We start from the raw sequence: 22703 nt of genomic DNA on the forward strand, positions 1-22703 counted from the left end.
CATTCTTACACATCTGGGTGAGGAGGCTATGGAACATGGTGAGGGAGGAGGGCGGTTATACAGGGGCTGCAGTGGCACTCTGTGATCCTGCTGCCGTTCCTGAAGCTCCACCAGACACCAGAGCATGTCAGTTTGATCACGCAGCAGCCCCAGCGTTGCATCCCGCCACCTCTCATCTTGAGTGTCTCTCCTCTCTTCACATTCGTCCCTCATGGCCTCACGTTCACTGGCAGCTTTCCTGTACTGGGATAGGGTGTCCTTCCACTCATTCAGATGAGCTCTTTCATTGCGGGTCGGTTGCATGATTTCCGAGAACATTTCGTCTCGCGTGTGTTTTTTTCGCCGCCTTATCTGAGATAGCCTTCGGGATGGAGGAGGGAGGCTTGAAAAATTTGCAGCTGCGGGAGGGAAAAAAGGGAGAGAAGTATTTAAAAAGATACATTTTACAGAATAATGCTTATACTCTTTCACGGTGAAAAACACTATTCACATTACATAACACGTGATTTCGGTACAAGGTCACATTTTGCATCTTAATATTGAGTGCCTGCAGCTTTGGTGTTAGAAATCACAGATGCAGGTCCGGGCAACAGAATTTGGCTTGCATGCGGCCATGGTAAGCCATTGTCTTTTGGCTTCTGCAACCTTCCTAAAAGCAGCGCTCTCCTTTCCCACATACCAAGCAAAGCCCATTGAGTGCTGTGGTTTTCCTGTTAACATGCAGCAGCAGAAACCAAACTAACCCCTCCCCCAACATCCAATTCTCTGGGATGATTGCTCTATCCCTCCCCCCACCACGTGGCTGGTATCAGGGAAGATCCCTGCTAGCCAAACACGAAAAGCTCAGCGCCAATGGCCGCCCCCTCCCCCGCTTGGCTAACTGCAAGGAAGGATTTCTTTTCAGCCACAGGCAAACAGCCCAGTAGGAACGGCCACCTCTGTCCCCTTAATTAAATTCCCGTATTTCAACCGGGTTACCATGAATGATATCACTCTCCTGAGGATAACACAGCGAGATAAAGAACGGATGTTGCTTGAATGCCAGCAAACACCGGGACCATACGCTGCCAGGTTTTGTCATGCAGTGATACCAGATTACTTGCTACTAGCATGGCATGGTCAAGTGTCCTACCATGGAGGACGGAATAAGGCTGCACTGCCCAGAAACCTTCTGCAAAGGATTTTGGAGTACCTCCAGGAGAGCTTCATGGAGATGTCCCTGGAGGATTTCCGCTCCATCCCCAGACACGTTAACAGACTTTTCCGGTAGCTGTACTGGCTGCGAATGTATCCCAAGTCCTCAGGGCAAATTAATAATTAAAAAAAGCTTGCTTTTAAACCATGTTTTATATTTACAAAGGTACACTCACTAGAGGTCCCTTCCATGGCTTCATGGTCTGGGATAACGCCTTGGAAGGGTTGGGAGGGTACTTCAGTCAGGCTGAGAAAAAGATCCTGGCTGTTGGGGAGAACGGAGTGCTGTGTGCTCTCTGCAAGCTCGTCCTCCTCCTCCTCCTCCTCATCTTCCCCGTCCGCAGAATCCTCAGGCATGGCTGAGATTACCCCCGCCTCGGAATCCACGGTCAGAGGTGGGGTAGTGGTGGCGGCCCCCCCTAGAATTGCATGCAGCTCAGCGTAGAAGTGGCATGTCTGTGGCTCTGCCCCGGATCTTCCGTTTGCTTCTTTGGTTTTCTGGTAGGCTTGTCTGAGCTCCTTAACTTTCACGTGGCACTGATATGAGTCCCTATTGTGGCCTCTCTCCATCATGCCCTTGGAGATTTTTTCAAATGTTTTGGCATTTCGTCTTTTGGATGTAGTTCTGCTAGCACGGAATCCTCTCCCCATATAGCGATCAGATCCAGTACCTCCCGTACGATCCATGCTGGTGCTCTTTTTCGATTCTCGGACTGCATGGTTACCTGTGCTGATGAGCTCTGTGTGGTCACCTGTGCTCTCCACGCTGGGCAAACAGGAAATGAAATTCAAAAGTTTGCGGGGCTTTTCCTGTCTACCTGGCCAGTGCATCCAAGTTCAGATTGCTGTCCAGAGCTGTCACAATGGTGCACTGTGGGATAGCTCCCGGAGGCCAATACTGTCGAATTGCGGCCACACTAACCCTAATCCGAAATGGCAATATCGATTGCGGTGCTACTCCCCTCGTCAGGGAGGAGTGCAGAAATCGATTTTAAGAGCCCTTTATGTCGAAGTAAATGGCTTCGTTGTGTGGATGGGTGCAGGGTTAGTTCAGTTTAACGCTGCTAAATTCGACCTAAACTTGTAGTGTAGACCAGGCCTAAGAATAGCAAGTCTATAGTAGTCTCAGTCCACAATGATCACTATGAGCACAATCCCAAGCGGCTCCCATGGCCATGCTGTCCGATCTGTGCTATTGTTGATCCAGTGGGCGTATGTTGATGTTAACCTTGTAAAAGGATATTTTATTGCTTTCGCTGATTTATGGTAAGTAAAGTGTTTGTGCTGAAATAGAAGCAGCTGCAGCCTCTGCTAGTCCCAGAGAGGAATTTACTAAATTGGCAGAGATGCCTGCGCATTTGGAAGCTATCAGGTGTTGGGAGAACATGTATATCAAAGCACAAATTTCTCATAAAATACGTTGCCCAGTCAGATTCTATTCCCCCTTCCTGCTAGCACAGGGTATGTGGTCATGGGATTCTCATGCTGAACCGTGATTGCCCTCAGCACATCATGCCATTTTCACTGCTGTCTGTCTCTCTCACTCCAGAGGGGTCTTCCTGGACACCATCCTTCCCCGTCGAGATGACAATGGGGTTCGGCCAACTATCGGTCAGCGCATTCGGCTGAGTCAGGGAGACATTGCTCAGGCGAGGAAGTTGTACAAGTGCCCAGGTAAATATGGCTAGTGCAGATGGCTCCAACTCTGTCCCATACACGTGCTTTATCTGGAAGGTCCCGGAGTCCAATAGCATGTTAATGATCCCTTGGATGAAAGAGCTCTGAGAAGGTGGACCATCTAAGTGCTTCAAGCTGGGGGAACTGAACTTTTATTAGTGCTTTGTCAGTAGTCCTGATTCTTTTAGTGCTTAGGACTCTTTACTGTCTTCCCCAGCAGTGACTGGGAGGTGGTAGCGCCTGCATTTGATAGGTCCCTAGACTCCTCCCCTTCCCAGCATGCTTTGCTGAAAAGGAAGCTAAAGTCAAGCTGTCCTCCCCCACCATTTTTCAGTAGAGAAAATGGATTGCTGCACCATGTTCAGAGTCTATTATCCAGGTAGGGACCAATTTTCCACGGCTTGTTTCCTTCGGGCCAGGCTGTCCTAGTCTACTAATCTGGTGAGGAGAAGGGGAGCTCTGACTCCTTGTTCTTGGCGTCTAAGTGAATGGGAGAGTAAGCCCAGTCTGTTTAAAAGCATGGTCTTTTCACACCCCCGGCACTTTCCAAATTCCCACTGCTAAGGGAGCAGCCGCTTTTCCTGTCTGAAGTAGCCATGTTGGTGGTTTAGAAGGGAGGGGGCAATTCTTGAGTCTTCCGGGGTCACAGTCTGAGAGGAGGTAGAACTATTCCATGTGTACCATCCCTGGAAACACATCCCTTCAAGCTGAAAAACAAACTGCTGGGTAACGTGCTGCATACCCCAAATCGCAGGGGATAAAAGGGAAAAATGTCAAACTTGCCTACCTTGTTGCCCTGCCATGCTAAAATCCCTTATTGGGCTCTCGCTGCTGGGATATTGAACTACCACCTCTCCACTGCATTCACTCCTATTTTAAGCATTTGCTGGTCACTTGTAAAGGGAAAGTAAATTCAACATACACCCCCCCCACACACACACAAATACACCAACACCTGCCTCCCACACCAACACACACCCTTTCGTGACTAATAAGCAAATATAATTTCTGGGAATGTTTACCTTATAGGAAGTAACTCCCAACTCTCCTTTACTGATACCGTAACAGAATAGTGTTCGCTGGTAAGTACCCGGTATCTGCACAGTAATTACATGATCGTGCAGATTACTGGGTAATTGCACTTAGCGAGCCCTAAACTAATTCCCCTGCAAGCTACACTGTGGTTTAGCTGAGAGCAATCATCCTCTTTATCCTGTGTAATTAGGCAATATGATATGTGTGCCCTGTAATTATCTCTCCACGGAGGCAACTTGTGTTTGAGCAGTTGTTCTTTTTTCCCCACTCAGAAAAGCTGTGTCGATTTGTCAGCCACATAGTGGGTAGGCCCAACAACCTGGGACATGCCCCCAAATGGTCAGATATTCCTCGAGCCAACCTTCCAGCGATCAATGATGATTCAAGATGACTGGCTCCAGAGTGACTTGCTGTTCTCGTAACAAAAAATAGCGGGTCTCAGTCAGTCTCCTTGAGGGTGATCTGCGAGGTGGATGCTTCATCACTGGTCCCTTTTTGGGCGGTGTGGCCGGGAATGCCATAAACCACGCAGACTGAACAGCCCCAAGAGAAGGTACGGCCAGGAAAGCTCAGATGTTTGGAGAATGAGGGTTGGGCTTTACCTGCTCCACAAGTGAAAGCCTTCAGGCTGTGGCACTAGGAGACCAGCACCTTCCCCCCCCCATGTGAATTTTTTTAAACCCAGTCCAGTGAGCACTTCCGTGTCCGGCCCAGGGAGCTGGCAGACCTTTTGGACATGTAGCATTTGTGGGTGTGTGGACTAGCAGTGCAGATACAGTACTGAGATCAGCCCCTTGTGAGCTGTAATCCCAGCTGGGAGATTAGCTCCTTTTGTGGCTCTGGGGCTTTCATTTTCTCTGGGTACCTTGCTCCGCCTGTCTGTGGAATGGAGTGATAATTTTGCCAGACACACGGGAAGGGCCTGGGCGGAGAAGTTGATTTCCATTATAGAGCACTTGGAAGCTAAAAAGAGCGGTTTATGGCCCTTTGTGGTTGCATCAGGGCTCCTGTTTTCTCAGCGCTGATAGATTTCCGTTAGGAATGGAGAGCAGGCTGGAGATTTTAGAATCTGATTTGCTGTTTTCTAATACCTCCCTAGGAGGGGCACGTCTTTCCCCCTTATATGATGACTGACTGGGGCATGACACTCCACATTTCAAAGCGCCTATTTCACCCGCAGAGTTCAAAAGCTGCATGCTGCTCTCTAGCAGTTTTACAAGAAGTTTGGCTTCACCTCTGAGGCCCCTGCATCTAGCATGTACAAACGTACTACCTGCATTGTTTGCGGTCTTGTTGTAGCCATGTCTGTCCCAGGATATTAGAGAGACAAGTTGGGTGAGGTCATATCTTTTATTAGACCAGCTTCTCTTGTCTTTAAGCTTGTCTCTTTCACCAGCAGAAGCCAGTCTAATAAAAGAAATGACCTCGCCCACCTTGTATCTCTACTTGGAATCTGTGACTTTTCCATCTTGGTGTCTTCACCTTTAAACTTCCTTATGAGCCATTCAATAGGAGAAAGACATCTGTACGTCCCATCCCCACGGCTGCTGCCTGCAAGTCATCTTTCCTGTTTGGCCTATTAAGTTGTGGGTCAAAGTACTGTAGGGTAATTAGGATTTCTGGCCTGGGTGATGACATTTTTTCATATATTAAGTGTCCTGAATGGGGCTGGTCTCTCTTCACCTCCAGATTCCAACCCACCCCTCTAATTGTGATCAAGGCTGAAAAATTAGTGAGCAACCCGCAGCGTCAGGCAGTGTCAGGGGTGCCAGGCCGAGTAGCGTTCATGGCATTTGCATGAGAAACGGAGGCAGATGTTCCATCTTGTCAAATCTTTCAAAGCGCTCCTGCTTAATGAAGGATTCTTGGGGGCTGCCTCACAGTTGCTGGGGAAACCAAGCAAGGGTCAGACCTTACTTTAGAACGGGAGTGGGCACAAGATTTTTGAAATCCAAAGCAATCCAGAGCAGTTGAGCAGCAGTCTGATATCTGCTCCATGTTGTGTGTATTCACATGCAGCTTTTGAACCCTGCGGATGAAATAGGCGCTTTGAAATGTGGGGTCTCCTGCCCCAGTCAGTCATCATCTGCTCTGCACGTGTATATGTCATTCCACATTCCAGCCCCTTCCTTTCTGGCTCAGTGAATAGGAACTAGTCGTAGCTGATTTCACAGATGTTGGAAGCCTGTTGCCTAAAGAACGGTGTTTAAAAACTTTCTCTCCCGTTGCAACATGCAACAAACAGTGCGCGGTGGAGAGTGGGGCAAAGCTTCGACATTAAAATCTTATGCCACGTCTTGCTACAATGCAGAGTTGACTCCGTGAACTGAGGGTGCTTTGGGGCTCAGCTAGCTTTTGTCACAGTGTTTTAACCCGAAAAAGAGTATTAACAATGGTAACTAAGGAGAACTTTATTGAGCAGATTGTAATGAAGGGAAAATAGCTTTTCTAGTGACTGGCTTTGGTTTTAATAATTTTGCATTTGGTGGAGAAGGAAGAAAAGATCTACCACAATTCAGATAATTAAAAAATATATTAAAAAAAGTGTGTGGTGCAGAGGGAGGGGAGAGAGAGGTTACCCTTTGTAATGATCTATTTTCTCAGCATCCCCATCTGGATAAATCTTTCTTATCCCACGGATGCTGATGAACTTCACCGAGGCCACCAGACAGACAGATGGCAATGACCACTGATCACTACCGAATGAGGTTGGATTTGAGTCAGTGATCTAGAGGTGCAAGGCTGTCTAGCTTGCTACCAGTATCCACAATAGAAGATCAAAAACAGCTTGATAAACTCTGACCAACTTCTTTCCGATGGTAACTCTTTGCTGCTGTCTTTCAATTACATAGCTTGTGGGGAGACCTTGCAGGACACGACGGGGAATTTCTCTGCTCCTGGTTTTCCAAATGGCTATCCTTCCTATTCCCATTGCGTGTGGAGAATATCTGTGACTCCTGGGGAGAAGGTAGGTTAGACTGCAGATTGTTTCTGCAATTTACAGGCATGTGGTTTTGCCTGAGGGTTGCATTTGCAACTTGCTGGGATGCCCTAGGCCACACCTGTTTTCATCCTGAATGCAGAGGCTGTGCACCATCTTGATCTAAGTGGAGGCTCATCTGGTGGAGTCTTGCACAGGTAAGTGGAGATGGAGCCAATGATCACAGAGTACCAGCTTCCATGGATAGGTATTTGCTGTGGGAGTTCAGGTCTCTACATACAATATTCTGCACTGATCTTCTCTCCTTTCAGAATAGAGCCCTGCATATGGGGACCGGTGTTATTTGCTGCATATCTGTGGGGCCCCCCAATAGATTCTGGGGAGCATTTGGACAATGTGGGTTGTGCTGTGCTTCCCTTCACTATTGTTCTAGTATGAGGAGATAGTGGGCAATCTGTGTGGAGTTTTTTCCAGCCTCTTCGTTCTCATGGAAAGTTTGTCCCCCTTCACTCCTCTCCATTGATGCACATGCAGCAACTGCGTGCACCCGGGAAGGCGCTCCGTGCTCTGCCCAGCTGAGCAGCTAACAATGAAAGCTCCAGACGCTCTTTAGCTACTCTCCCAAGAAAGCAGAATTCAGTGCAGAGCCTTCGGGGAGCTCAAAGGGCCGTGTCAGGCAACAACTCTGAGCTGCTGCCAGCAAACTATTAAAACGGGCGGCACGGTCAGAGCAGGGGGGACTGTCCTCCTCTGTCCAACTCTGGTGCGAGCGTAGCGGCAGTATTGCCCATGGTTCTGGGCACCATGTTTCCAGGAAGGCATTTGCCAATTGGATGGAGTTGAGAAGAGCAGCAAAAGGAAGGGTTGTTTTAAAAAGAGAAAATAAGAGCTAAACCCAGGTATGTGATGGCTACGGGGAAACATGATAGCCCTCTGTAATTATAGACAAGGTTTACACCAAGGATGGAGAGGGTTTATTAAAGATGATCCATGGGATATAATTACTGCTACCAGGGAGGGGAAAAGTGAAAGAGAGCCATATCAACACTTACAAGCCTACAGCGGCACAGCTGTAGCCATGTTACGCCGACGGCAGAGAGCTCTCCCGTTGACATAATAAAACCAGCTCAACAAGTGGCAGTAGCTTTGTCACTGGGAGAGCATCTCCCGCTGACATAGCGTGGTGCACACGAGCACGTTTGCTGGCAAAACTTATGTTGCTCAGGGTTTTTTTTTTTCCCCCCATACCCGTGAACGACAAAAGTTTTGCCAACATAAGTGCTAGTGTAGACAGGGCCTGAGTATTTGGAGAAACTTCCTGGCAGCGAGGTGTAGTAAGCTGTTGGACAGTCACCTAATGGGGGTGGTGAAAGCCCCATCACTTACAGGAACTCATTTAATGCTACAGACTGGACAAAGCACTAGGCAATGTGGGGAACAACCCTGCATTGGTCCCTGGGGGAATGGACTTCACTAAACAACCTAAGAAGTCATTTCCTTCTCGAATGTGTCTGCTGTGTTGAAAATCCCCCAGATCTGTTTTTAGGGATCAGTGAGATTTCTAAACCAGCATTTTTAATCTTGCAGCCTTTTGCTGTTTGGGGAATTTGCTTTTGTAATGGTTTTTGTCCCTAGAACAATAGGGGACCTATGCAGCCTTGAGAAATCATCAGTGCAACATAATAATGGGTCCTTCCACTTGAGGTGGGGGAAGAAGTAGGACTAATACTAAATGTGTGTGGAAAGCCAGAATCCAGGGTATAGCATCTCTTCTAAGTGACTGCTGGCCTTCCCTTGTGGTCCTTAGCTGCCTGTTAGCCATCCAACAGCCTGCTAACTCTGGCTGCGCTGAGATTTCAGATGCGCACCTCTCAAAGCTTCCTTCCTACCACTCTGACTAGCTCCATAACGTTGTGAGCAAAATTGCCATTGGTTCCTGAAGGGGGGCTGAGAATCCAGGACATCACATGCACAGGGAAATGCTGCTGTCAGCTGGAACGCCGCCCACCCATCTTCAGATGTCTTCAGATTGCAAGATCTGCTGAGCCTCAATCAGTTGCTTCCTCTGTTTGCTTTTCAGCTTCCTTTGTTTTTATGAATCTTCCAGTGGAAATGAAATTTTTTCTTAATCTATTAACACCACTGCACTCAACCCCTTTGCATCATGTCAGGCTGCAACAGGTGTGCTGCCCTGCATGGGAGCTCCTCTGCACAGCAGCTAATCAGTAACCCTGTAGAGAAACATTTCAGATGCACCCTGAAAACAAAACAGTGCAGAAAGAAACCATAGATCTCACTTCAGCAAACATTTGCTTACAGCTGCCTTTCTGCCAAGCTACCTTATTCAGGGCCTGAAGCCCAGACCCTCAAAGGGATTTAGGTGCTTAACTCCCAGAGTGAGCTGCCTTACTACCTTTGAGGGATCTGATCCTGACAGGGCCGGCTCCAGGCACCAGCCCACCAAGCTGGTGCTTGGGGCGGCACCTGGAGGGGGGCGGCGCGGCGCTCCGGCCCCCGGGGAGAGCGGGGCCACGGCCGGGGCTCGCCGCCCTGCGCTCTGGCCGCCGGGGGAAGAGCGGGCTCGCTGCCCTCCCCCCGGGGCTCCGGCCGCCCCCCCGGATCCTGAGCTCTGGCATCACTGGGTTCCATTGCCTCTGGGTCCAGTCCTGAGATGTGCAAGTACCTTGCAAGATCAGGCCCAAACAGAAACCTTCTGATATTAGGAAAATTTCTAAGAACAGTGCAGGCTCTTAAACGATATTTGATGGTTTTAAAATGATTCAAGCTTTTATATGCTCTTTATATGTCTCTCTGCCTGAGTTACAAGGTTTCAGAGTAGCAGCTGTGTTAGTTTGTATCCGCAAAAAGAACAAGAGTACTTGTGGCACTTTAGAGACTAACGAATTTATTTGAGCATAAGCTTTCGTGGGCTACAGCCCACTTCATCGGTGCATAGAATGGAACACACAGAAAGAAGATATTTATACATACAGAGAACATGAAAAGGTGGGAGTAGCCATACCAACTGTAAGAGACCAATCAATTGAGATGAACTGTCATCAGCAGGAGAGAGAAAAAAACCTTTGAAGTGATAATCGAGATGACCCATAGAAGGTGTGAGGATATTTTAACATACTTTAACATGAGGAACAGGCCCAACAAAGAAAATAACAGAACGCCATTAGCCGTCACCTTCAGCCCCCAATTAAAACCTCTCCAGCGCATCATCAAAATCTACAACCTATCCTGAAAGATGATCCCTCACTCTCACAGATCTTGGGAGACAGACCAGTCCTCACTTACAGACAGCCCCCCAACCTGAAGCAAATACTCACCAGCAACCGCACACCATACAGCATAAACACTAACCAGGAACCTATCCTTGCAACAAAGCCCGATGCCAACTCTGTCCACATATCTATTCAAGTGACACCATCATAGGACCTAATCACATCAGCCACGCCATCAGGGGCTCATTCACCTGCCCATCTACCAACGTGATATATGCCATAATGTGCCAGCAATGCCCCTCTGCCATATACATTGGCCAAACCAGACAGTCTCTATGCAAAAGAATAAATGGACACAAATCTGACATCAGGAATCATAACATTCAAAAACCAGTGGGAGAACACTTCAATCTCTCTAACCACTCAGTGACAGACCTGAAGGTGGCAACAAAAAAACTTCAAAAACAGACTCCAAAGAGAGACTGCTGAACTTGAATTAATATGCAAATTAGATACAATTAACTTAGGTTTGAACAGAGACTGGGAATGGTTGGGTCATTACACTAATTGAATCTATTTCCTCATGTTAAAATATCCTCACATCTTCTATGGGTCATCTCGATTATCACTTCAAAGGTTTTTTTCTCTCTCCTGCTGATGATAGCTCATCTCAATTGATTGGCCTCTTACAGTGGGTATGGCTACTCCCACCTTTTCATGTTCTCTGTATGTATAAATATCTTCTTTCTGTGTGTTCCATTCTATGCATCCGATGAAGTAGGCTGTAGCCCACGAAAGCTTATGCTCAAATTCGTTAGTCTCTAAGGTGCCACAAGTACTCCTGTTCTTTTTTCAGTTACAAGGGTTAGCTTAGATGTGACCCAAAATTTAAGTTCTGTGAAAAACAAATGTTTATAAAATCTAAGTCCCATTTAAAGGAAAAAATAATCCAGCATTGTAAAATACATAAAATAGACCTTCCCCTGGTGCAGCCAAGACATTGCTGCGTTGAACTAGTGTGTGAGCCCAGATGCTGTCTGTAAACTGAACTGAAACTGACTAGTCTGTTTTCATTGTTCAAGTTCAGAGAACTGCAGAAAGTGATAAAGGGTAAATCATGAAAAGTAAATAGCATTTTAAAAATCTTTCCAGTTTTAATAATCTCGTTTATTAGGTCAGAATATAGAATAGATACCTGGTTTTAGCATGGCCTTATTCCTTTGGAAGATATTAGATGTAAATTAATCTCTGGGCCAAATCTTGCAAACATTTACTACCCTGAATAGGTCCATTGGGTTTGGTGGGACTCTCAGATGCAAATGGGAGGGTCCCTTTTCAGGAATAAGCCCTCTAGCTCTAATATACACACTCCCTCAGCTAGTGGCCTTACAACTGAATACTTTAAAGGGACACTGTCATGATAAAAATCATGGGACAAATTATACTCTTATATCAGAGCCAGCCCCACTGGGTCAGCATGATTGCACTGGTGTAACTGAGCCGAGAGTTTTAAAAAAATGGTCGTTACTTTCCATCACTTGTGCTGTGTGTTTCTCTTTTGCACGGCCCTTAGTTTGGACCATGAAGAGAACTGCACCACTGCTGGAAAATGTTTTTGTTTTGTGTGTAGCTGTAGCATGCATGACTTAGTTTCCCCTCAATAAAATGGATAATAGCTACCAGACAGCACTGTTGTGTGAAGCTTAATTCATGCCTTATCAAGCACAAGAACATATATGTTCAAATGAAAACAATCTTACTTTCAGAGCTGATCAAAAATCAGAATTTCCGTTTCATGGGGAAATCCAATATTTCAACATTTTTCTTGTGCCAATTTTGGACAAAAAGTTGAAATGTTGAAATTTTTTGTAGCGTGAGATGCTCTGAAATATTTCAGTATGGAAAAGTAGAAACATTTGCAAGCAAAAAGAAAATGTTGAGACATTCCTGAACGGAAACGTTTCATTTTTGGTTTGTTGAACCAAATTGAAACATTTTGTTGCAGCTTTGTGTGATGTTAACCTGTATTTGCCTCAGCCCTCGCGATAACTCGTGAGCATTGTAGTCTGGGTACTCCCTGCTTCTGTTCTCCCCTATGGGCTGGGCTTCCTGGCTGGACTACATCTCCCATGATGCATCACAGTGGCTCACCCAGAGGGGAGACGGTGGTCTATTGTGGAGGACATAGTCTGGCCAAAGAGACCTGCCCAAAAGGGATAGAGGCATGAGTCACCCAAACTACAACTCCCATGATGCACCACAGCAATTGGAGCAGACTCAGATTAATGTTGAATTGACTGGAAATGGAACATTTAAATTGGTTTGACAATCCCGAATGTTTTGATTTGGGTTAACTCAACCAGAAAAAAAAAATTTTCATTTTAATTTTCCTGACAGAAAACTGAAAAATTTTCCTGGAGAAAATGTTAATTTTGTATTTTCCCCCTTATTCATATTAGGTGAACCTATGGTCCCATTTTTTGTTTTGCTACAAAACCTAAATTGGTCCTAATTACGTAAGAGCAGCCTTTTTTCTTCCCTGTGCAGTCAATTTGCTTCATCTTTTCCATAATTCCCCCAGTTACTTGTGCTGGCTGCTGTCTTGTACTCTATAGCTCTGAAAAACCCATCAGGTGAGAGATTTTTTTTAATGAAAGATGCTACAAAAAAATAAAGTTGGTCCATCCTGTCCTATCTAAACCTCGTCGGCAGAATAACGGCACTGATGGAACTGAATCTGTAGTGTGAAATAGCTCCTTGGGCAAAGATAACAGTGCACCATCTGTTCACAGATCATTTTAAATTTTACGTCGATGGACTTGTTTAAAAGTCGCCTGTGCTGGTATGATTATGTGGAGGTGCGTGATGGCTACTGGAGGAAGGCTTCCTTGTTAGGTGAGTGGCTATTTCATTTTTTTAAAGAGGCGCAGTGTGGAAAGTATGCAAATAGGCCCTTGCAGCTGCTGGGAGCAAAGGTGCCTGGTGCTAATGCCTTTCTTCCAAGGATCCCAAAGTGCTTCATGGACAATAATTAAGGCTGGATCCTTAAAGGTATTTAGGAGCCTAACTCCCATTGAAATCAGTGGTGGTTAGGTGCCTAAATCCTTTTGAAGGCCTGGAGCTGTTCAGCCTCCCAACTGCCTTGTGAGGTAGGGAAGTGATATTCCTTCATTGTGCGACTGGAGAGCTGAGGTAGAGAACGGGAAGTGATTTGCTCAAGGTCCCACAGTGAGTCAGTGGGCAGAGCTGGGAATAGAAGCCTGAATCCCAGTCCCCTGCTCCCACCACTAGATTGCATTCCCTGGCGAAGAGTCCCCCACGCTGACCAGCCAATGTGGCTCAGCCCTAGGTCAGCCTTCATGATCCATTCGGTCCTTGGTGTTGTCCTCAGAGTGCTGGCTGTTGTGGGGATAGTTTTGTCACATGGAACTAGGCCTGGGCACACCCAAGTCATTTCATACAGGCCACTGAACAGCCATCAGGTGGTAGCAGCTTTTGATTGCTAAAAGCTTGAGTTGGATTTGAACCTGCTACCTTGCATGACATGATTTTAGAGTGCATTTCCCCTCCCTCAAGCCTCTGGGCCATCCAACCCCTCCCTCCTCTCATAATACTTAGAAACCAATTAAATTATTGAAAGTGGACTTCAGCACCAAGTAGGCGTTCTCCGGAGTGGGAGGAGAAGGCAAGCAGGCCAAGTCCAAAGCTGTTGAGAGAAACATCCCAAAGGCCTTTAGAGGGAAAAAACAGGCAGCTATAGTACTTCTGGTCAGCACGTCACTCATGGCTTGTGGGCCTTCACAATGCATTTAAAACATGGATCAGTCTTGCAGCATAGATAGGAGCAAACTGGGTTGTAACCATGTTCCCAGCCCACCCCACAGGCCTTCTAGCTTCATGTTTCCAAGGTTGACTAGTGATTTGGAGAGTCTTAGTTATTGGGTGCTCAACAAGACACAGTTAAGGGAGGACCCGATTTTCAGCAAGCACTGAGTTACCCGCTTTCTGACAATCAGGCCCCTTTAAGGTGTCTTACCTAAACTCATAGCTCCTTTTTGAAACCATTTAAACATGGGTCACACAGCAAGACTGGACCTAGCAGGGAGAACCCAGATCCCTGCAACTGTTGCTTTGGCAACAGAGCTGGGACCTGGGAGAACGTTATCTGCTTTTGGACTGGTGTGTGTCATGGGTCGGAAGGACTCTTTGCTGACTCTGCTTGTACATATCCCTGGCAGATCACATGTAATCGTCTCCAGGTTCCCTCTGGAACAGCATAAATTAGCGCTGATGTGACAGTGCGCTGCGTGTATGTCTGGACTGAGTCACTGTGAGAAAACGCTAGTGTTTCAAGTTCCTTGTGGTTCATTTATTTTCTGCAGCCTGTGCCATTCCCCCAAGTCCCTCTTGAGGTAGCACAGGTGTCTGGAAGAGCCTTTGGGTGTTTTAGAGGAGAGAGCAGTTTGCTGCTCCCAGCAGGGTGTCAGGACTCCGGGGTTCTATTCAGAGTTCTGCCACTAATTCCCTTTCATCTTGGACAAGTTTCTTACCCTCAGCATCCCCATCCATCAAATGGTGCAGATCCCCACTGTAGCACCCAAGGGGAAACAATTAATTCCAGCTGTAAGCCTGTGACAATTAATTTCCAGCTGTAAGCCTGTGACATGTCCCTGAGGTTAACAGCATGGTGCTGTCTGACCCAATGAGGAATTGGGCTGTTGGCTGGTGCTTTCAGTGAACTCCTAGTTAGGCCTCTTTGCCATTTCCAGACTCAGTGCCCAATGTACTAGGCTGTGAGGCTTCATGTTGGCAAGGTACTTTGAGTGAGCAGGGGAAAGTATGAAGGCTTGTGCCTGCAGAGGGCAAGGTTGTGTAGTAGGGTGTGCAAGTGAGGCTACGCAAGGACAGCCATTGGGCATAGCCTCGCTGGCTTCCTTCCACTCAGAAGCACTAGGTTAAAAGAGGGAGGATGGCGGGTGTGTCTGTAGAGACAGGTTCATAACCCTCAGTAGGTATGAAAGGCACCTCCCTCCTGCTTCTAGGCATCTGAACATGCTTCATCAATGCCGGGTTGGGTTCCCATGTGTTTCCTGCCTGCTAAGCATCTGGGCAGGGCAGGATTGGGCCATGGGACTGCTTTGGTAAAGGCTGTATAGGTAGGAGAGTGCTCTGCTGTAGCGTGGGTACCTGGCACTGGCGGAGGGAGCAAGGCTGTGGTCTCCCTGCAGTTTTTTTGGGGCTGTCTCGAGGAGCAGAAGTGTGGGGTTGGTAGTGTCAGTGCCCGTGTACCGTGGTCACTATTTGCTGTGGGTGAGCACACGCCTCAGGAATCGTCCTTCCAGCAGCCTTGCCTTACGTCACTTCAGTTTTTTTGCCAAATATTTGAAGCGCTTCAAAAAAATCTCCTTAATACAGTGGGATTTGCAAACTGTTCCGTTCAGAACAAGTGGCTTGTGTGAGCTGCCATGGCCCCTGAGAGGGGCTGGGGCCATGAAATTAGTTAGGAAGAGGCAGGCTGGTGGCAGTCCGGCAGGGGGGTGGGCAAGAGGATTAGCGTGAATTGTGAAAGCATGTATTTTGCCTGGAAAAAAATGTGCACTGCATATTTTCCCAGGGAAGTGTGTGAAAATCCAGCCTTAAATGGTGCATAACTTTTTATGAATGGGCCCTTTATCGTACTCCACGGAGCTCACTTATTCTGGCTTCCTCATCTGCATTTCCTCTCCTTGACATCCTTGTTGAACTCCAATTCGAAACCCAAGAGGCAGTTGCTCAGTGACCCTAGAACTAAATAACTTTGCAGCCTCGACACTTAGCAGCATCTCCTTCCCGTACCTTTGGAAACTTCAGCAAGCTGTATCCCGGTCTTTGTCATACCACAATGACTCCTGAACCACCTGGACTAGCCTTGTGCTTGCAGCTGTGCACCTTTGGAGTGTGATTTTTGTCAGATTTCATAAGTTAAGCAGAATCGGGTCAGAGTTAGCATTTGGATGGGAGGTGCACAAGGAAAAGACGGAGTTGTGGTTCAGCAGATGTTATTCCACCACAGCGCTTGCCTTCACTAGGTTTGTAACACACCTTTAAACCCTAGGGCAGCCTAGTGTTAACATCAACGAGCTAACATGTTAAAACTACAACTGCTTTCTCTACACTAGGATTTTAACGCGTGTTGGTTAACATGTGTTACCTAATTCATGTTAAAACATGCAACTTTTCCCTAGTCTTGACATGGCCTGAGTAGATAGAGAACCAATCATGCAGCATGTTGGTTGGTACTAAGATGCTGACTTTCCGGTGAGGCACAAAACCATTCTCTCAATCATTGGACATTATTACATATCCCCTGGATGTACCATTTTTTTTCTTCTCATGAGTCCAGCAATCGTAACCCTGATGTGCTGGCTGAATTCCAATTTAGGTAATTACATTCAGCCTCTGCCAAATTCCCCCTGCAGATTCAACTGGATAAGCTGGGATTTAGTTACTCCTTTAAAGGAGGAACAAACCCCAACCCTATTGCATACAGCAGATAGTGTCGCTGGTGTCCAGTGAAGAAAAGAACCATATTGTGTTAGTTAATCCCAACACTTATTTATTGTTTGTACCATGCTTTGAGGAGCCTTCTGGCCAAAACAGGCTGTAGAACCATCAGGAATTATCATTATTATTATTAATCCGATTGCTCTGCTGGATTGCAGTTTGTGATGGTACAGTTCAGGAACTGACATTTACCAGTGAGAATCAAGCTGTGTGAAGCACCCAGTGAAGGAGCTTGTGCTGGGGAAAGGCACTTAGTGTAAACAAGTGCCATAGGACTATGCAGGGTTGAGTAGGAAGAGATGCTCAACTAAGATGATTCTGTGTCATGTGCAAGAGGTGGAAATGATCACGAGGGCTGGCGTGATGGAGAGGTTTTCCTTCATGCTACATCCACAGGAGGAATGGATCTGTCTTTCCTTCTGGGCCAATGAGGCTGAGATTTTCAAAACTGTCTAGGAGCTCTCTTTACCGCACTGCTATCCGTATTAATCCAGTCTCCCACCCTTTGTCTGTCTGGTCTAGTGAGACTGGAAGCGCCTGGGGGCAGGACTGCTCCTTGCCATGTGCAGGAACAGCGCTTAGTACCGTGGCTCCTTGTCCTGGGTTGGGCGCAGCTGTAATACAGTTAACACTAACAAGGACCATCTTTATTCTGTGTCTGTGCAGTGCCTAGTCCAATGGGTTCCAGCACATGACTGGGGTTCCTGGTCATACAAATCAATAAGAACAATGGAAGGTAAAGTGCCAGGACTTCTGGGTATTGGCTGTCACTCCTAGCACTTTGTCTCTCACAATAAGTGGAGACTAAAATCCCTACTGCGTTCACCTACATGCTTTTTAAGATGGCCCAGCCTTTGTATGGGTAAAATGAGAGCCAGGCGAATGGTGGCAGCATTTGGGAATGAGCCGTGAAGGCTTTTGTTCCCGGGTGATATTTGAACCCTCTTCCGGGCAAATACAAATAAAATGGCCCCTTCTTAAAATCTAAGTCGGAGTTGGAGTGAAAAGCCCTTTAAATGGCTCTGTTTACTTTTACCATTGACTCTCTCCTGAACTGCAGGTGCCTTGTATGTCTCCCGTCTACCCCCATTGCGATCACAAACCACTTTCGCCAGTCAGTGGAGAGATCTTGATTGTCTGTTTCCTGCCTTCTAGGTAGATTTTGTGGTGACAAAGTCCCCGAGCCTCTTATCTCCACGGACAGCAGGCTGTGGATCGAGTTCCGGAGCAGCAGCAATATCCTGGGCAAAGGCTTCTTTGTGGTTTATGAAGGTATGACCCTTGGCTAGGAGGCCGACATCACGCCGCACAGTGATCCCAACACCAGGCATCAAAAGTGGGAACGTAACAAATGGGCCCAGAGCAGAGACCTGTTTGACCATAAATGAAGGCTCTCAACCCACTCCATGTTTCCAAAGGCTAGCAGGGGTTGCAGAATTCGGAGACCCCCTTCAGTATGCAAGGCCCAAATCAACCAGCCTGGTCCACAAATCCGTTTCCAGGACATGGTATACCGCAGTGAGGAGACCACATCTGAGCATGGGGCTCAGATCAGCTCTTCTGCTTACCCCTACCCTATCAACCACCAATTGTAGCTATGATCCATCTAGCAGAGCTCTGTTCAGTCAGTGTTTATCACTGGGGTGTTGGCGCTTCCTTGCAGGCTAATTGGCCAGCCAGGTCTCCGCTCAGAGATTACAGAGCGGGATAAGCATCTGGCACCGAAATTTCTACCCTTCCTGAAACCAAAGGATGGACTCAGCCCTTTGTCCTTCAGGTAGATCAGATGAGTTTCTTGAAGCTTCTTGGATGAATTCCTGAGTCCCTTTCTGTGCTGCCTAACATTTCTTATGAGAGTAGGGACTTGCTCTGATGTCCTGGCCCCTCCCCACTGGTCTGTGGGCATGTGATACACTGGTGATACACTATTGATTCAACTTTTTTATGGGCCTTAGCCCCTTTACAGCTGTGGAGAAGAAGCTATCCATGTATGTCAGAGAGCACTGGTTTGCATTGCCCCTGCTGTGGCCGCATGGGTTAATGGGTGTGCGATGAAGTTGGATAACATTTTTGAACCAAAAGTGTCTTTTTGCTGAAAAATGTCCTATGCTTAAAAAAAAAAGCATTTTTTCGCACACAATTCTCCATGTCGTTTTGCATGAACAATCTTCCAAAACTTGTATTGAAAATGTTATTGAAAGTGTTTGAAAAATGTCCATAGCTGCTTTTGGGAGGGAAAAAAAATTGAAGAAAAGTCAACTGGTTATTTATACAAGTAATAGGAAAAAAGGGTCCATTTTGGTCACTTGGGAATGAAAAAAAATACAGAATTTTTTCACAAAAGTAGGTTTTTATTTTGTGGCCTCTCCCTAGTTTGCAAACAAGACAGATTTCCTTGCCAACACCACCCAGTGGACTGTGGCATTTACTGCAACCCAGAGGCTGCAGTAACTGCAGGGTAACTCCAGGATCAGCAGCTCAGAGGGGGCTGGCCAAGCTGGAGAAAGGGGCAAGTAGAGCATTACGAGCATATGGGCACCACTGGGCTTTATGTGAATGACGGCTTTGCTGGATGGGTTGTTAAACAGAAGTTTTGGAGGTCTGTACTTGGTAACATGGGTCTGTGCATCTGAGAGGTGGTACTGTAATGTCTCTAAGAGCTAAAGTTCAAGTATGGGTCTGAGCCTTTTCCTAGCAATTAGCAGAGCTTTCATCCCTTTCTTTTTATTAAATATTTGGAGAGCTTTTTACCCTCATAATTGTTTTTCTTTCAAAATTGATTTTGCTGCTTAAATTTTTGTTGTCGCTTCCCCGTCTGCCAGAGTAATTACCGGGGACCAAAAACAGCGAGATCGGAAAGATAAGTAATTCTCAGAACTGGTGACACAAATGGATCTTCGTTTGTATCACTTAGCTTTTTGGCTGGATTTTTGGCCCTGGCACTTACTGCCTGTCTGAAGCACCACTTGTCTCGTCTCTCTCTCTGTTGAAAATACCTAGAGAGCAGGTTCATGCTGTTGTCCAGCTCGATCCATTTTGCTTGCAATTACAGCAGGTTATTACTAGCAAGAACCTTTTGGAAAGAATGGAATCGATTTTAAATGTCGAAAAGTATGAAATCCACCAAAAAAAGAACCCCACATTGGAAGGCCTCAAACAACCCTGAGCAGGACTAAGAACTTTGGGCCCAACTCTTGATTCAGGCCAAACCTTCACTGAAGCTATAGGCCAATGCTTTAAAACTAAAGTGCCTGAAATCTGACACCTACAGAAAAGCGGCCTGGTTTTCAGAGGGAATGAGCACCCACTGGTCCAACAGAAACCCGAGTCTCTCAGCTGCTCTGAAAATCAAGGCACTTCTATTTCAGCACTTAACTTTTATGCTGCTCCTTTGCGGGGACTGGTCATGCCAAAGTCTATGGCAAAACTGTTCTGGTGCAGGATCAAATCCATGCAATCCTTCACTTTCGTAGATCGTGGAGCTTTCAAGTTTGACAATTTTGGACATACTGTTCCCTCGGTTTGCTGTGATCACAAACAGCCCCCTGCTGATCTCAATTACTGCTGGCCTAGTGGAGTTACTCTGGATTTAGAACAGATCAGATTTTGGTTTCAGGTTCTTTCCTGAATAGTCGGTGCTATGAAAAGTACCTTCACATGGGCTGGATGCATATCCTCTTCCACGCGACCAAGTACATGGTGGGCTCGGTCACTGGCCTGCCTCAGTTTCCCGATCTGTAAAATTGGGCTAATGATACTGACCTCCTGTGGGAAGTGCTTTGAGAGCTACTGCTGAAAAGCGCTAGACAAGACCTAGGTGGTGGTGGTTTGAAAAGAGGCAGGACATAATACACACACATTTTCATGGCACCTTCCCAAAGCACTTGACAGGCTACAAGGTACAAACCAAACTTAGATAAAGAAGTGAGGTGGGAAGCGTGCTTCAGCTGGGTCTGGCTAATGCCCAGCAAACACTACGCTCTTGGCAAAAAATAAATGCACTTTCAAACAAATATTAGCGAATCCGGACCTGAGCAAATCTGGTATCCAGTCAGTTCTCCGCAGCCACGTCATCATTCCTTACTCCTTGGCACTGACTGACCTGAAGTTTGCCCCTTTGTTTTGTTCTGCAGTGGAAGTATGTTGGGTGTATGTTGTTCGCTTGTTTAAATGGGTGATAAAGATTCCATAAGGAATGCAGCCTCAGGGAGCAGTCGTAAGTCACTACTGTTAGTTCCTACACAGTGTGATGATAGGGGAGCAGAAGAATATTTTTGCAGAATAGAATTGGCATGATTGATCTGCTTGGGGTTAGTTTGTGGTGCTGGAGGGTTACACAAGTTTGTATGTTTAACGACACTCGCGTTTTGTTTTGCAGTTCCCTGGTCTCTTGGTAGGGCTAAGTATTATCTAGACCATCCCTTACAGGTGTTTGTCCAACCTGCTCTTAAAAATTCCCAATGATGGAGATTCCACAACCTCCCTAGGCAATTTATTCTAGTGCTTAACAAGTTTTTCCTAATGTCCAACCTAAACCTCCCTTGCTGCAATTTAAGCCCATTGCTGCTGCTTCTATCCTCAGAGGTTAAGCAGAACTATTTTTCACCCTCCTCCTTGTAACAACATTTTATGTACTTGAAAACTGTTATCATATCCCACCTCAGTCTTCTCTTCTTCAGACTAAACAAAACCATTTTTTTCAACCTTCCCTCAGAGGTCATGTTTTCTAGATCTTTCATCATTTTTTGAGCAGGGGGTTGGACTAGATGATCTCCTGAGGTCCCTTCCAACCCTGATATTCTATGATTCTGTTTTTGTTGCTCTTCTCTGGACTTTGCCCAATTTGTCCACATCTTTCCTGAAATGTGGTGCCCAGTACTGGACACATACTGAGCCTTGTCCCATACCCCCCCCCCCCATTTATGCCTCTGACCATTCCCTGAGCCCCCATTCATCAACCCCACTCCTTCTCCACCAGACTGCTGCTCCCCTCTATCCATCCCCACCTCCTGCTCCTGAGTCTCCCAAATTCTGACATCAGGGATCACAGCTCCATGCCATCCTGCCACCTCCAATCTTTCCCTTCCAGTCACCTCTCCCTCAGTTCCCTTGGTGCCCTATAAGACTCCTGTCCCCCGCAGTCCTCTCCAATCATGTATCACCACTTCTTAACATCTGGCTCAGACCAGCAACTGGTACAACACAGCCTGGAGTCAGACAGGTCTGTTCATAATTTCAGTATTGTTTTGTGTACCTGTCAAAGGAACTTGCGGCCTCGCTCCTCAGTAAATCCAAGCAAATTAGGAGTTTATAGGCATAGTCATTGTGCAGCCAAACACAGTTTAGGAAAAGTTTGAAAAAAAATGAGTGCAGCCATTTTAAAGATACCGTAACTTCAGAACCCTTTTAGCTAACTTTACCAAACTTCCCAGACTAAATCTACACAGGGATGAGACCATGTGTGTAAAATTTATGAGGGGTTAGGACGTTGGGAAGGGAGGGAAGCATTTCAAAAACTGGGCTTATAATAAACTAGCTTCAGCTTTAACTATAGAGTGGCTACGGCTGCTCCACATGATTTAGGAAACACTAACCCGCTGCTGAAATGCAGCTGCTACGAGGGAGGGTGGGGTAGAAATGCAGCAGCCATTCTGCACTAGCACCACTACAACAGGATGATTTTTAGGAGGGGGATTGACTAATAGTTCTCCAACTGAGACTGTAGCGGGTGGGGCTGTTAAGAAGAAGACCTAAGTTGCAATGAGTAGCCAAGCTACTAGAGTTGGTTAACACAGAAATGCTATGGAATCTCCAAGGTAGCCAGGGTCTTGGTTTTATGATTCATCTGGAGGCAAGTCTACCCAGTAGCTTCGCCATTCATTGTCACCCTGGTTTCTGAGAAGCAGCTCCATAGAGCTGCTTGGATTCAGTGCTGGAAATCTAATGTGCATATTGTTATTTAATGTTTGCTATGGTAGTGCTCAGTTTCAGGATTAATAATATATGGTGATATACCTATCTCATAGAACTGGAAGGGACCCTGAAAGGTCATTGAGTCCAGCCCCCTGCCTTCACTAGCAGGA

The 22703-nt window shown here is 46.5% G+C and overlaps 1 protein-coding gene across 3 annotated transcripts in view; it reads left to right on the plus strand.

Annotated features, from left to right (window-relative positions):
• Positions 1-22703, plus strand: part of TLL2 (tolloid like 2) — a 183991-nt gene that overhangs the window by 128345 nt on the left and 32943 nt on the right. For 2 of the 3 annotated variants that reach the window (XM_026657770.2, XM_026657771.2), the window contains 4 exons: positions 2744-2868; positions 6759-6874; positions 12870-12972; positions 17776-17892. In XM_026657770.2, coding sequence (XP_026513555.1) covers positions 2744-2868; positions 6759-6874; positions 12870-12972; positions 17776-17892 — 461 coding nt within the window. The remainder of the gene's footprint in view (positions 1-2743; positions 2869-6758; positions 6875-12869; positions 12973-17775; positions 17893-22703) is intronic. The other variant, XM_026657772.2, reaches the window with a different exon arrangement.

This window comes from Terrapene carolina, unplaced genomic scaffold (genome assembly GCF_002925995.2).
Source record: "Terrapene carolina triunguis isolate 2854851 unplaced genomic scaffold, T_m_triunguis-2.0 Scaffold310, whole genome shotgun sequence".
Classification (NCBI taxonomy): Eukaryota; Metazoa; Chordata; order Testudines; family Emydidae; genus Terrapene; species Terrapene triunguis.